The sequence below is a fragment of the Camelus ferus genome, chromosome 29 (genome assembly GCF_009834535.1).
Source record: "Camelus ferus isolate YT-003-E chromosome 29, BCGSAC_Cfer_1.0, whole genome shotgun sequence".
Lineage (NCBI taxonomy): Eukaryota > Metazoa > Chordata > Mammalia > Artiodactyla > Camelidae > Camelus > Camelus ferus.
Window position 1 is genome coordinate 21,074,415 of NC_045724.1, and position 16,718 is coordinate 21,091,132.

Genomic DNA, 16,718 nt, shown 5'->3' on the forward strand with positions numbered 1-16,718 from the left:
ATGAACAAATACAATCAATTAAGATTTTTTAAACTTTTTTAAAGTCACTAAAGGTTTCCTTTAGTACTTTATTATTTATTTTAACCACTTACTGAATGCCTACATTGTGAAAAATACTGATAGAAGATACTCATTCTAAAAGAAAACCTACAGTTAAAGACACAGCACAGAGAAGAAAATAAACTCCAATGAGGGAAGAGAGAGAGCTGAGCTGAATATGGAGGTGACCAGTTCCAAAGTTTTAATTTAGAATGCTGGCACTGACATCGGGACTCAGTATGTCCGTACCTTCATGTGGGAGAGGAAAAACGGACAAGGTGGAAAATTTTAACTTCACTCCTCATGATAAAGTGTTTGCAAAATTACACTCATAACTTACACTGAATATTCTTATTACAACCTCACAAATGCTGAATTTTACACAACAGTTACACATCAAGTTCCTAATCTGTCTCTACCCATCACATAATTCAGGAACCAGCAAACTAAAGAATCAAAGAGCAAATATTTTAAGCTTTACAAGCCAAATACAGTCTCTGGTTGCAGTCACAAATTCATCTTTATAGAAAGCTGCTACCTCAAGTTTCCTCAATGAAAACAGGGCATGGACTGGATTTGGTCCCTAGGTCAGTTTGTCAATCCTATTTTAACTGGTTACCTAATCTATACTGATTCCTTTAAAAAAAAAAAAAAAAAAAAAAAGACCCACCAACCTACATTATTAGATTAATGGGTAACCAATTTTTGCCAATTCTGACACTTCTGGGGCTGGAACAGGGAACAGATCCAAACCCTTTTGGGTGTGGGGGCTTTTATTAGGTATCTTTTTAATTATTTTTTTAAATCATGAGTTTTACTACTTCATCCCTAAATCAGGGATTTTGTCGAAGTGAGGAGTTTAAATTACTTTAAAATGTGTTCCATTAATCATAACTGTCTTATCAAACGGACAGCACAGATTAGTAAGCAGAGATGCGGGGCTGTCTCCATCTGACTACACAGCTGGCCACGTGCTGCTACCACCACCTGGGATAACCCTTGAGTACACTGGATGAGCAGCCTGCTTTCTCCATTCATCAAACAACGCTAACTGTTTATTTCCTAATTCTTTCAGTAGTTTTAAGCCAAATGAGATGTTTTTCCTTGTAAGTAACTTAAGCAGTCTCCTTCCAAAAGGCAAGGGTTTTTGGTTTGGGTTCTAGTGAGAAAAAAAAAAGTTGTAGGAAACTACCTAAAGTTTAAAAATAACATATGGTCAACATATTTTGAATTAGCAGAGTTTCAGTTATAATTGGAAATATTTTAAAATATGTTTTGCTAAATGTAAGATAAATTTTTAATTGCTAGCCAAGTGGAATATCAATTAGAGGAATGTTCCTTGGATAGTGAGGGCAACAAAACCTCCACTTACTGATGATGGAAAATAGTAACTCAAAACTTACTTTCTTTCACCTTTTACTTCAAACCTGGTACAACAAAACATAATCAATTTAACAGTTCATGTCCAAATAAATAATCACTTTAAATTATTTATAATTCTGAAATTGGGCAGGAATAGTGAAATTTTACTTTTTTGTTTAAAGATATTTGACCTTTAAGCAAAGTGATGTGAAATGCTTGGTATTTCCCTCTTACTCAAAGAACAAATTAGAAAGGGGAAAATAATGCTTACACATAAACACTGATACAATAATCAACAGACATAAATGAACAAATTCATAAGAACAGATCCACAAACCCTTTACCGAGAGTATACACTGGGAAATACAACCTGGAGAGAGGCAATTTAATTAACACAGGGTCGAGGTGAAGCCATGAGACATCTAAATTCTAATCCCAGCCCAGTATTATCAACTATATGCAGCCAGCATCAAGTTACTTAAACTCTGAATTGCTTTCTCAGCTATTAAAAGGAAACAAAGACAAAGTACCTAGGACACATTAAACATTCAATCAACAACTTATATTTATCAATACGACTTAACTTGCCTCTTGAAAATGTATATTTAAAATGTAAATTAGTCACCAATAATGTGGTATAATTCCAAACCTAGTCCAGTCCAGATCTTAAAGGATAAAATCACGGTATGATGCGGGGATTGTAGTAATCAAGGATATGGGGTTAATTCTGTACTCTCCCTCTTTCTGGTCAGTGATCATCAGATCATTTAATTTCTGTAACCCTGATTCTTCAGGGTAAAATGGAGGTAAAATACCTTATGCTCTAATCAATTTAAAAATCTACTTTTTTTTAAGTTTTAAAAATCAACTGTTAATTGCAAAGTGCTATACTGAAGTATATGAGTTAAGCCTTTTTTTAAAATTTGAAAACTAAAACATAGAAAAGATTTAAAATTCTTCCTTAGATTTTCAAAGTCATTTATAATTATCATTTCCTAGCCTTTGTGATGTAGGTTAACTGTTTTTCCATTATCTCAAAGAAAACCTGAACAATAGTAAGAAAAAATTGATGATTACTGTTCTGACCTAAGGGCATTTTAATACAATTATAACTGAGTCTTTCAGTTATGGTAACTTAATACCCACTTTTACTTTGTAAATATCCAAACTTCCAAGAGAGAACACTGTACAATGTCTTAGAAGTTCAATAAAAAAAGATTAAGGCATTATTTCACCACTAACAGCACTTCTGCACTGAGAACAATGAAAACTGTTTTCTATTAAGAACCTGACATACTTCACAAACTCCAGAACTGAGTTCTGGATTAACAACAAAAAAGTTAAAGTTCAGTATATTTTTAATGCTTATGCGCATTTTCTTCTAATATTTTAAAAAACACTACTGTGCCTTTCAAAAAAATATACAATCCATGCATACCTAATCCTAAAGATATTAAGAAAAAAATGTATTATACATCATACTCAATTAATCCAAGTATTTCATCAACCATACTTCATTCCCTAAATCTATCAGTTAACCTAATCCATCCATTCTATAAATAATGAATGAATCCTACTATATGCCAGATACAGTACCAGTTACTGTAGACAAAAAGATGAGAACATGGTCTCTGACCTGGAGCAATTCACAGGTCTAGTGGGGAAGACACAGCTGCCCCCACTGTTACGGAAATATAAACAAAATAAATCCAAACACTCTAGTGCAAACAGGAGGGAGCAAGTAACTGGGAAAATCAGAAGACTTCATGAAGTGATAAACATGAGTCTGTGCATATACACACACGTGTGTGTAAATCATACATATAAAATGAGATCATTAAAGAAAATATTCAGAAAATATTTATATTTTCAGAAAAAAATAAGTCCTATTTCCCTGAATAAGTTAGATGGATAAAGCTGATCAAAGATCTGACAGGGAGAGAGGAGGAGTCACTTTAAGGGCACTCTTATAATAAATGTATCCAATTGAGAAACTTTGTTAATTCTTTAACGTGACAATGACAGAATTGGACTTTAAGACCACTGAGTAGCAATACAGAATTATCAGTCAGGAAAACTTACATGCACAAATTACATGGCACCTTTAACAATACCAACTGAACCTGAATTTTCAATCAACTTAATCATCAGAATTCTGAGGGAACTATAAAGAACTAATTTTAATACCTAAAGGACAAATATTTACTTTTAACATTACTATGAAAATTATTCCCTAAGAAATTGAGCACTAGAAAACAGAAGAAATATGCAGCCACAGAAGTAAAGACCAACAACCTGTTTTAGAGCGAGCCTGAGTTTGATCTGATTTAGATCTAAGTATACAAAACAAAGATTGAAAAACCTTTCCAGACTAAAGATTCATTTTTATTGTTTATAATAAAATCAGACAAAGGGATTTAGTTTTAAAGACATACTGTGTATTTAGTTGAAAATTTTTTTTATTTAAACAATTATTTCAGTGAGGTCAGGAAGCTATAAGGAGCTATAAATAACTTGCATAACTTTAAATCTGTAAATAACTTGAGATATTTCACCAGTAAATCCAGTTTCCACTAATCTGCTTTAAAAGGTCAATTTGTAAAAAATTTTCTATTTTTAGCTAAGCAATTATGATAAATCTAAATTCTTATACAACTTACCTTTAAGATTTCAAATAATTTTCAATTCTGCTCTCCACTAAAACCAGTTTTCAATATTTTATAGTGTCAGTACTTTTTAAAATGTAAACATGTACCCTGGTTACAGATTATTTTTAGTATTATAGAAAGATAATTGCTGAAAATCTATTCATTAGTACTAGCAAGGAGAGGAAGGTAAAACACAGCGTTATTGGTATCAAACTTTAAGACTTCTCTTTAAATAGCACATGACTATATTGATTCAAACATCATGAATTAAATGATTTAATTAATATAAAGCACAAGACCTTTCATTTAAACATCACATTAAAGCAAATCTTTCATAGATATTTTTGCCCCAACATATGGAAACTTTAATGATACAATTTAAAAATTGGGATCACTAGGCAAATGCCCTTATAGTCTTAAAAAATAATGATTTCCAACAATTTAAAGTAAGTGAAATCTTATGCAGAATTCCAACATATAAAACACATAAAAAAGCAAAGCACAGCTCTGGTTCCTGCAAAGGTGGGATCCAGGGTACCCTCCCCAGGTCTCCCCTAGGCAGACCTGAAGCATCTTTGTGGAATGCCAAAAAACCAATCTTCTAAGCCCCTGTGACAAATAAATTATAAAATATCTGTTACCAAGTAAAACAAGAAGATTCTTATAGGTTGCAATTCTCAAACATTTACAATCCATTAAAATGTCTTGAAAATAGTTTGAACAAATAAGTCAAAGAATATTCATACTATAGCGCTGCCTTAGAAATTCACTTTACACATATAATAAAGTATAAAATCAAGTAGCCCAAAAAAAAAAAAATTCTATTATTTAGACCAAATAAAAACTTATCTGATCCCGGATCTTTTCAGGAAAACATCTACTATACTTCATTACATCAGAATTTCTCAAAGAAAAAGCTGGGAAACACTGCCATAAGGGATGTTAACTGAGATGACTGAATGGCTCAAATAGAATACTGTTTATTTCTTTTAAAACTTGCACTACACTTGGCAACAAATGATCTTCCCCTACTTTGCAGTGATACATTCTTTCACAACCTTTAGGTGGAAAGTAAACTTGATATTGAGATCATAAAGCTAGATTATATAAATATGAAACGAACTTTTTCATTCTTTAAAGAGTAGCCAAACTTTCATAGATTTTATCACCTGTTTTTAGTCTTTCTCATCTTTTACTCCCTCCCAACATATGCCAGGAATGTTGATCAACAGATAGAAGAGGGTGGTTAAAGAGAAATAAATGACCAAGTAGATCAGGTTGAACATAACTATGGCTTTCCAAAGTCTTAAAAATAATCACACTGTACATTCCACAAATTGGAAACTACTTTTTGTTCAAATCTTCTCTACAACTGTAAAGTTCTGTAATAATATTTGGTTCCCTTTCCTTTTACAAGTTAAAAAAAAATCCAGAGGTTAAGATTTCAAGGTATTATTTTTCATGTATCTTTTTATAAGCAAAACAAAAGCAGTTTCATTGCAGAATGTTCTCTCCACAGAAACTAGTTAATAATGAAAGTTTATTTTTTAAATTTATTTCTAGCAGTGACATTCTTATTAACATGACAAACAGACACAAAAATGGTATATAGAAACTAAAGAATACCATTCTTTTTGTCAATGTTTAGATCTAAGTTATTCCTGTAAATAAATTCACATTATTTGTGAAAAATTAAAACAGAAGAACCTCAAAAGCCATCGTTATTTAATTCAATGAAACCCTCCATGCGTACAATATATAAGCAAGTGTGTTTATGTCTTTAATTCTTTCCCCTATGTTACAAGGTTATAGCAAAACTTTAATTATACTAACCAAAAATTTCAGGCACAAACTAGTCCTCTCCCACAAATTTCTTAATTAATTAAACCTTGTAATTTGCTTTGGTAATGAAGCAGCATTGAAATATTAAATTCAACAGTCAAAAAAAATCTAACCATAATATATAAAAAATTGCTCATTTTCAGATCTCTGTATTTCATAATCTAGTTTCAGCCATCTCTAATTTCTAAAGAACTCGCCTGTGTTATACACCTGCAACTGCTATTCACTATCATGCAGGCACACTAGAATAACTCGTGTAATGAGTATTCTCATTCAATTATTGCATCTATTTTCAAAAATCAATTAATAATAATACAAGCTTAATTTCCTAAAGATGGGACTGTCAGACTTACCTGATTTGTCTGGCTACTTAAGTATGGCTCAAAATCATCATCATTTACAGCATCTTTTTGATGAATCGAACCGTTTTGTACTGAAACTAAAAAATATGCTTGTATTAGACGTATTATAATTATCTTTATGAAACTCACAAAATAACCTAACATTTTCAATATTTTTCAAATCAACTCAGAAAAAGTTATCCTGGGTTCTTTGTTCTTTTCATTTAAAAGCCCCCTTAAGGATTAACTTAATTTTGTTTACAACTATGTGCCACCAAAAATTACAAATCTTATATATATATATAAGCCCAAGTTTACATAGATCCAAACTATATATACACTTCCCATTACTAAAAACATAATGTAAACATCCCAATTTCAACACTGTAGTAAGCAGTTAAATTAAAATGTTGGAAGGGTTTGCTAACGTTATATTTGAATCTAAAATAACCACTCCAAGTAATGTTGACAAGAGAGATTTCTAAATGTTCTCTACCTTTGTTAAATTACTCTACTGCTTAGTCCAATAAAGGTAAATAAATATCTTAAATGTCTCCAGTTTAAAAAGTGGCTACAATTCACTTGAAGCACTAACACAATGAATAAATATAATTATAAAAAATCTAACTAAAAAGGGCCTAAATTCTAAACAAAAAACAATGAAGACTTTCATATGGAAGTACAAATAAAACTAAGACACTAGAGATAACCGTGATTACTCTTGGAACACATGAGAAAATCCAGTCAGAGAACAATTTATAATGCCATATTGGTTCAGAGATCACTTCCATAAATACTCTGTATAAAGCTGTTATTCTGGACACTGGCTCAGAGCACTTCTGAGCACAGACCTGAGGGAAAACGGTTCTGGGTTTGGAGTCCCCAAGTCCAACCCTGAAAGCTGGGTAATCTCTAGTCAATAATTTAGCCTCCTGAACTCTACTTCTCTGTTCAAGGAGGTTATTAATAGTACCTGCCTCATCTCATCTGAGTATTCAATGACAGTATTTAATAATCTTGGATATTATTATGTAAAATATTACAAGATCCAAACAGGACTAAAAATTACTTGAGGACTACACAAACAGAAGCCTATCACTAATCAACCAAACTGTAAGAAACAAAAAAAACTTCCTCAGTTCCTGAAGATTTATTGCTTAAAACGACAGTGTATTTTTAAATACAATATTTAAACACAAAATATTATAAATTAAGGTTAGGAGCAATGGATCTAAGTTGTGTATTCTATTGTATCATACCATGTTTATTTTCCCCAATTACCGCAGCAAGTTTAGATGACCTAAATGCCATATACAAGTTGACAGCGGCATGGGAGCAAAGATAGGTAAAATCCCTTAGTTTTTTGCCACCCACCGAGTAGCAATGATGGTTCAAAACAACATAAAAGACTACTATTCTGTGAAGCCTTCAAACTAGACCTCTCAATATTCTACACTACACTGCCCCTAAAACTACATGAGCAACCTGAAGGTCACCCTGACCCTGGCTCCACTGAGTTGGTTTAACTGTATTTGATAAGGACTGCATCAAAGCCCAGGGTTGAGCTAAATGACTTTCCCAGAATTTAAATACATAACAGCCACTAGGAACAAAATTAAAGCGGAGAGTACCTTAGGTAATTTCTGATGGGCTAATCATTTCAGCCCAAGAGATTCTAAACAGATCCTTTACCACTCTTTCATCAAAAACAGTTATGTCTGGTCTGTTACTTCTTGAAAAAATTCTCCACTATGCTATTGGACTATTACACTGGTACATTTTTGCCAGTATTTGAAACAGATAACCCATTTCAAAATTACAAATATTTATTTCTTTTATTCAATGGATTCTCAGAAATTAAGCCCACACTGCTACAACAGTGAAAAAGCATCTACTTAAAATTTATCTAAGTATATATTATACTGCTATTCTTACACATTTCCTGTTGTCATTCCTCTTCTAAGAGGCTTAGACTAAGAAAATATTCTCATACACTAAGTAGTCTATAGGCATTTATAAATGATGCATTAATATGCTCAAAAAAGTCCTAAAAGATTACTCAAGGAGTATATGTCAACCTAAGAAAAAATGTTTCGTTTGTTTTTTAAGTATTTTACATATACTGACAAGCAATTTGCATCAAGTTAGAATTTGAGTAAGAAGCTGGCCCTAGAGTTTCAGAAGTACAGTTCTTAAAGATGTTGAACTGTCTTACAAGATTTTACGTTTTGAACATTGCTTAATGACAATCTAATGTCTTGGAGACTGAAAGCCATTAATTAAATAGTAATGAAATCCAAGCCAGTTCCATAGTCTGTACAAGTTCTTCAGGGAAAAAAGAACAGATGACTTACATGATTCTTCGCCTGTTTCCTCTGCTCTATGAAGCAGAGTCAAATCAAGATAGAACATGGGCCTTAGGAGCCAGGTGATTCTCTGCTCTGGTCCTGACTACATCAAGTTAGGAAAGTCAACAGATCTGTGCATCATGTTTTCCCACCTACAAAAACAGCGACAATACCATGTACCCTCTATCTCCTTATAGGGATGTTTTGAGGATTAATAAAAAGAAGCCTAAAATAACAGTTAAGTGCTTTGCAGTCATTTCCAGAGGGGGGCGGGTGGGGAGAGGATACAAAAGATATGGCCAAAATACAAGGCATTTCCCACTAATTTTCTGAAACACTAAAAGATAGCCAAATTCAGCCTAATACTTTTAAACTGCAGTACCAAACAATGAATATGTCCCTGGGTTGGGAGGGGCAGGGGAGGACGGGAGGGAGAAGATACATTCCTTTCCATAAATTTGCCTATTTATAAACCTTAGGGATAGGAGGAAGCAGGCAGCAAGGCCTCAGGCTACTGGGAGTGTGGGATCTGGCACTTTTATCTGCAATGCCTGCAGGGAAAGGAACAGTATACTTTTACTCCAGCAAGCAAAAATTCTACTTGTTAATCTAAGTGACAGAAAGTTTTAAATTCTGGACCAACAGGTACATGATTATCCTGAAATTTCTACTATCCCCCAATACTACCCTGGTCAGGGACAACAGAGACCTCTAATATTTAATGTAAGGACAGTCTATTAATTAAAAAGAACTCCAACTTAGAAACAAGTAAACTTAGAAGTATTATTTATCCTACAAAAGCATTTTTGCCTTACAAAGAGATTGATACGGAATTCCTTTTCAATTTTAGTTCCTTAGTACATTTAAGGATATACAGGAAAACAGCAGAAAATCAAAGACACTGAAGCCAGGTGTTAGGCTAGCGCTGTAACTGAAGATTACTGAGAAGGGAAATACAGTCTCTGAGAGCGTATCAAGTCAAGTGAAAAGGATTATGCTTTCAAAACACTGACAACTCCTCGGGGACTTGTATTTTTCTTAAGTTTGGTAAGTTCTGGATTCAAGTTTAATACTCATATTGTTAGAATACTGGGGCTTTAGTTTAAGAAAAATAACTTTGCTTTCTGCTTCACAAAAGTAAACAGAATAATTACACAACAGTTTTACTAGCTTGAAAACCAAGTCAGCTAGGACAGAGTAGTTTCTCTCAAACACACACTCGTATCAGTTCAGGGGAAGTGCTGCCTTCTTGTAATTCTCCCTGCAGAGGCATCAAAATACAAGTCATGTATATGTGTATTCGTGCCCTTGCAGTATCTATCAATTTAAAGCATCTTAAATGATTAGCAATACTTTTAGGCCAATAGTTTTTCCCTCCTGCCATGTCTCAGGAAATAGTTTTCCTGCACCTTCACAACAGATGAGGTGAGGTGCAAATGTAATGGCTCCTAGAGCAGTGAATTGTTGTAATTGTAATGACAACAACCCTCGTAACATACAATAGGATTTATGGCTAGAATTATTACTTTTATTTTATATACAGAGGGTAAATTCTGAACAAATGGTGCAACATGTTCAAGCTCACTTGGCAAGTCAGTAGCCATAGGCGGTATTAAAACACGGGTCTCCTAGGAATCCCAGTCCATTGTTCTATCCAAGGATGAAACTATGAACTGAACGGTAAGGGGGAAAGAAAAGAAAATTTCTTGGAATACACAACTGTCCAAATATTACTTTGTAATGTGTGTCTGAATACACATAATAGAGATACTATTTAAAAAAATTTTAATAACCAAAAATATTTATTTGTAGTCAATACATAATTTTGCTCATAGAAAATTTGTATCTCCAATATCAAAGATGTAACGAGGGCATATCTAAGTGAAAAGACTATGTCATAAATAAAACTTACAGTAATACAACAGTGGTTGACAATGCATCATGTAGATGCTCTGTTTTGTCAAAGTTAAGTACTTCATAGAACTTGCATACTTACCTTAAAGCAGGTAACACAAAACATTTAGCATTTCAAATAGCCTTGCAAAGTGCCACCTCCCCACAGATCTAGGATAAAATAATTTATGCTAGGCAATAACGACCACAGATTTCACATTATCTCCAAGTCTGTACATATACTTCCTAATGGGCAGACTAGCAAAAAGGAAATTAATGGGTCATTCTTTTTAAATTCAAATAAATTTCTAAAATCTCACTTAAAATAAATCAACAATATCAAATTTTGAGGTTTTATACTTAGAACACAGAAAATCCTAAAATTAAAATTAAATTCTAAAAATTAAAATTCCCATGTTTATATAAATCTTTAATCAAAGTAATGAATCTGTTCCCTTATACAATGCCATATATCTAGTTATGTAAAAATTCTCAAAGCTACTACAACTCAAAATTAACTAAGCTGTGTATACAAAACCCATTTCTTTCAAAATTTCAATAGCTAATAAAAACCCTAAAACTGTAAAAGGCATCAACAAAGGCATTGAACTTAACTTCTAAAAGGCTACTGTAAATCTTATTTTACAGGTAATACTTTGCTACAGAAAAAAAATACAGGAAGCATAATTCTATTTAGTCTAATTTCAAGCTCTAATACAAAATGTAATAAATATGTAAGTCACTGTAATGTTACTTAATTGGCACTGTCCCAAGAAAGCAGTTATTGTTGTATACTTAACTGTCACATGGTTAATGTCATGTTTCAGTCAGCTGACTGTTATTGTTCCATATTAATACAAATACACTTTAAAAAAAAATGCTTGACTTTCAATAGTAGTTTTTCCCTTAACTAACAGTAAATAACATAACCCTGGCAGGCACCTCACAAACTATTTCCTTCTGAGTCCTTTCTAAAACACCAGACTGAGTCAAACCGTGCGGGACTACATAGCAACATGATATGCCTGTGCAGTTTTGATTTCTAACTGGTTACTGACTCCATGTGATTTACTTCAATACAATCAGTGAAAAACAGTACAATTTTCACTAATGTGACATGGAATTCTATGTGGGTTGCACGTTCCAATATAACCCAGGCATGTCGAACAAAATGTCTACTTATCTACATACATTTGTAGAATTTGTGGCAGAAATTATATAACACAAATTGCAAAAATAAAAAAAAGTCACTACATTCATGATCCTCTCCTTAAGTGAAATACAAACCAATAAACTGTTCCTTGTATCACTTTGGTTTCTAGAAAAGTGGCTTCAAAACAAGGAACTACAGAACTTTCGGATAGCATTTGGCTGCCTTAGCTGAGATTAATTGTTTTCTCTAATCTTACATTTCCAAAAAAAAAAAAAAACAGGAGCAAAAACAAAAAGCCCTTCACATAGCTACAAGCAACATCAAACCAACAATGAAAAATAAGATAAATAATATCCGGAACTCACCCTTATTTCCTTGCCCTTAGGTCTCTGTGTAGCAAGTACGAAAAGGTGTGGTAAGGGGAAAAAAAGAAAGAGAGGGAAAAGTGTGTTAATCAAAGACGTTATCAGAAAAAGTTATTTTTAAACAATCCGCGTAGGAGTAATATCCCACCACATTCTCCATAGCACCAATTCCCAACCATCTCAGTCCTTATAACCCTCCTACCCGCCACTCGGAATCCGTCTCCCGGAGCTCGCGTGGTCTCAGCCCCCCGTCGCCCCGCCCTCGGGACGCGTCCTAAGCCCCCGAAGAGCAGTCCTGCCCCCACCCACCGCGGCCCCGCGGCCGCCCGCCTGGGCCGCAGGCTCCGGGGCCAGGGCTCACGCCCCGGCCCGGGCGGCAGAACCGCGGCAACTTGCGCCCGGGGCACCGTTACGGGGCCGGCAGCGGCGGCGACGGGGAGGAGCCGAAGCCCCACGCGAGGATGGAGCTCCGGGGCTCGGGCCTTCGCCGGGCCTGAGGCCTCTGCTCCCTCACCTGATCCACGCTAGTGGCTGACATTCTTCACCGCAACCCGAGAGCTGCTGCTGCTACCGCCGCCGCCGCCGCCGCCTGGGCCTCTCCCCGTGCACTCACAGCAGTTGGCTGCCGCCCTCGGCCGAGTGACTCTTCCAGCCGCCGCCGCCGCCGCCGCTCGCTCAGAAGCCAGAAAGAGGGCCTCGCGCTCGGGAGTCGGTGGAAGGGGCCCGTCTCTTCCGCTTGCACGCTCCTCTTCCCCCTCTCGCTCTCCGCTTCTCGGGTCCACAATGGCGGACAGACTCCCTAGTCTCACTTCCGCTCAGAGCCTCCCTGACCTTCCGCTCTCCACTCTGACGTCCGCGCTCACCTCGCTCTTCCTCCCCCACCCTCCCGCCAACGACCTTGGCTCCGCCTCCGCATCTCTACGTCATCAGACGGGACGCGCGCGGCCGACCCTGGGCGCATGCGTCGAGAGGGGAAGGGGCGCGGGCCTGTATGCCTGTGAGCGTGCACTTCCAGGGGTGCTTCCGCGCCTTCCTTCAGTCCTGCTCCGGGCCACAGGGCGAGCGACGCGCGGCGGGAAAGCGGGCGGGAGCCGGAGGCCGTCGCATTCTGAGCAGGAAATGGGCCTAGGCGGCAGGGGGCGGCTGCGCCCTCCAGGCGGCGGAGTGGAGGTTGGCCGGTAGGGACGCCGCACTAGCAGCCGCGCCCGCCGCAGGTGAGCGAGCAGCGGTGACCGGCCTCCACCGCACCTCCCGGGAGCGTCCAAAGCCACGTGGGCGGCGGGGTGGGTGAGACAGCGGTGCTGCGCCGGCCGCGCGAGCCGGCACGTGCAGCGAAAGTGGCTGGGCACTGACACCGACAGAGGAGGTTCGCCGGCAAGTGTGCGTTCTCTCCAAACCCCGGGAGCAGGGTAGGGAAAACGCACAACTCAGCCGTCACCTCTGAAGTCAGACTTTGCCCTCCCCTGACGTTGATTTCGATGGCTGAGTCAGTTGACCTGGGGAAAGGTAAGCATAGTTGCAGGACGTGTTTTCATTTAAGTCCTAAAAGAAGAGACGTTTAAAGTTTCAGTAGAAACTGATAAAGTTACTTTTCTGCAAGTTGGCAAAACCAGAGGAGCCTTTTGTTGCAGTAACATCTTTGTAATAAAGGCAGAGTTTCCTTGCCTAATAGGTACGGTGTGGGCTCTATGTAAAGGCCTGCTAAGCTTCCCAGGCTCTCGCATTTTGCCACGCAACCCAGGGAGTCCGCTTGATTCTCAGCTCAGGCCGAATGCTTTCGCAGTTTCCCAGGAATTCCCCCTCCCCCACCTTTTCAGTTGTTGCTTTTAATCTCTCCAGCCTGCCCATTCTTCACTCCGTACAGACCTTTTTAGCTTGAAAGAATTTACTACTGGAGTACGTGTTACGAGTAGGGAAATTGAGAGTGCACAAGAGGAAGTTTGTGAAATCTTACAGGTGTTGCCTTCAATCCTTAATGGTCTTAATTAAAAAGCATGGCTTTGGAATCCAGTGTTTTGAATTGTGGCTGGGCTACAGTAATTGTGTAACCTTGGGGAAAGTCACTGAACCTTCTAAACCTTAGTTTCCTCTTGAGTGAAATAGAGTCAGATATGTACCATTTCTGGCGAAGTGTAAGCTTTCAACAAGCAGTGGCTTGTACCGGTAGTGTATGATTCCTTTGCTAAATAATTCCTAAAATGGTAGTGATAGCCTACATTTATTCGTTATTATATGTCAGGCACGGTAATACTCATTAAAATCCTGAGAACTAATTGCGTGATAAGTGCTGCTAAAAAAGACACTGAGGTTAAGAAAAGTGCCCAAAATAACAAGCTGATCTCTGTGAGAGCCGGACTTGAACACAGGCAGTTTGGATTCAGACCTGTACTGTCCTGTAGCCACCATATAATACTGCCTAATGACATGATGTTTGGTGAGTTTCGCTCTTTAAGTTCCTGCCTCCCAAGAAACTCCTCCTTCCATATTACCTCCTACAATTGAGGTCTGAACTTGCAGAATGGAGCACTTAACTACCATGTGATGTAAACCCATTTAATAGTAAAAAATAGCATTAACAGTATTTTCCAAAATGTCATTTGCATTACTTCATGGAGGATTCTTGTATGGTTTGAATTAGGTTCAGCCGCAGGTGACAGCACTTCCAAGATAACAGGAACTTAAAATAGAGGTCTGTGATCTCTCATACAGAAGAAGTCAGTGGAGGAAGTCAGTCCAGGGCTTGGTCTGCTGTCACATCACCAGGTATTGGACCCCATATAGCCGTTTTGCCAACATCCTCATAATACTTAGACCTGTGGGTCCAGATGACTTTTTAACTTCCAGCCATGACAATCATTACGACCAGCAGAAAGCAAGGTGAAGAAAGGCACCTTTCTCTTAAGGCATTTGTAGAAATGCATTTCCTGTTTCTGCCTACTCCTGCTAACTTGGACACACTCTTATGGATATACCTAGTTGAAGAAGACTTGGAGGTAACATTTCTGGTTGGCCATGTGTTCAGTTAAAAACCAGAAAGATTACTAAGAATGAAGGTGGACAATGGATTGAGAGATAGATAGTGTAAACTGTGTGTGCAAAGTACTACCCAGATTACTTCTTAATAGCAGCTTTAATTTATTTGAATTTTGCCAATATTTAAGACAAAAACTTCTAAGGCTTTTTGTTATCTTTAAGTAAAATAGTAGTATAAGTGAACCAAGCATGGAAAATTAATTTGAGGATTGATTGATGCATTTTTAGAAGGAAGTTATCCCTAAATGTCATGCTTAAGGTAAAAACTAATAGCTGAGAACACTGAATAAACCACCCCTCCCCTCCCCCCAAAAAAGCCTACTTTGAAACAGAAAAGTCAACTTTTTTTTCATTCTTGTGTTTACTGCAGGGAAATTTATGACAAGGAAAAGCAGAAAGCATCAAGTAACCCAAAAGTTTCCCTAAACTAGTGTTTATCACAGTGTTTTCTCTAACAGTATCTCCTGGGAACTTAATACAATTGCAGATTCTTGGGACCCACCGTATTTACCAAATCAGAAACTCTAGGATTGGGACCAAACTTTGTGTACAGAGGGGAGAAGAGGAACTTCCTTGTCTTGAAATAATTGTAAATTAACAGAAGTGTTGCAAAGATAGTACAAAAAAAAAGCATGATTTTAAATAAGCAGACACACCTCTCTTGAAAAGATAAAGCAGAGGGAGGGGATAACTCTGTGGTCGAGCACACGCTTAAATGCTTAAATAAGTAAATAAACCTCTTTACTTCCCTCTCCCCAGCTAGGTTTCACCTAGAAATCTCAACTTAATACAATAAGTTTTTACTGAGTGCCCACCCACCATGTGTCGGGCAGTGTTCTTGCCCACATGACATGTGCTGCCAGTTGGGGAGGTGGTGACCAAAACTAATTACAAGTTGAATCAGCGTTACCAAAAGGAAGTCCATGGAATCGAATAGCAAAAGTATCTAAACTGTATAGTGGTGTGGTATATGCGTCCTTGAGAAAATTACGCTTAAGCTGAAACGTGAAAAATAAGAAGGAATACACCCCAAAGCGAAATGTAATCAGAAGCAAGGTAGAGGGGGGAAAAGGTGAAGAGCGTGTTTCATAACTGAGACCAACATCAGCACAGCTGGGGCATAGGGGGAAGAATCAGAGTGCCTCAGCTTGAAACAGTTTCTAGATCTTTATTACATTATTTCTTTGCTAGGTAAGTTGGCTGGAGAATCAGATTTGCATATTTAGGTCTAAAAACCGGGGAAGGTCTAGCCATTATTTAAAAATAGTATTCTATCCTAAAGTCCCGAATTCTCTTGCAGTGACTGAGGGTTTTAGAGTAAAAATTTTTCACTCCTCCACCCTGTGCCTATTTCTAGACGTTATCTGTAGCTGTGTGTTGTGTCCAGATGGAGGTTCTCTTAAGTCTCTTAGAGACTGTGAGCCTTGGTAACTATGTCAGTATCTTTCACAGCATGTTGCGGTGTTTACAAGTATAAATGAATTCAGAGCTTTAAACCACTTTCAGTGGAACTCATTCCATTTCAAATGTTCTTTTGATCCAAATATGGTCATTTCTTTTACTTCTGGCTTGGTAGTCTCCAACAACACATCTGTTGTGTTACACCTGGAAATTTATAGCTTGAAATGCATTCTTGCACTAAACAAATACTATCAACGGTGGCTTCGACAAGAATATGCATCCTGTAATATTGC

The 16,718-nt window shown here is 37.2% G+C and overlaps 1 protein-coding gene across 4 annotated transcripts in view; it reads right to left on the reverse strand.

The window, feature by feature from the left end:
• Window positions 1-12,877, reverse strand: part of YTHDF3 (YTH N6-methyladenosine RNA binding protein 3) — a 33,471-nt gene extending 20,594 nt beyond the window's left edge. Inside the window, exons 1-5 of one of the 4 annotated variants that reach the window (XM_032470223.1) lie at window positions 12,506-12,877; window positions 11,992-12,015; window positions 8,587-8,732; window positions 6,245-6,330; window positions 4,614-4,658 (exon numbers count right to left, since the gene is read on the reverse strand). In XM_032470223.1, the coding sequence (XP_032326114.1) occupies window positions 4,614-4,658; window positions 6,245-6,330; window positions 8,587-8,644 (189 nt within the window). In that variant the 5' untranslated portion in view covers window positions 8,645-8,732; window positions 11,992-12,015; window positions 12,506-12,877. The remainder of the gene's footprint in view (window positions 1-4,613; window positions 4,659-6,244; window positions 6,331-8,586; window positions 8,733-11,991; window positions 12,016-12,505) is intronic. The other 3 variants (XM_032470224.1, XM_032470225.1, XM_032470226.1) reach the window with 3 other exon arrangements.
• Window positions 12,878-16,718: the final 3,841 nt, after the last annotated feature.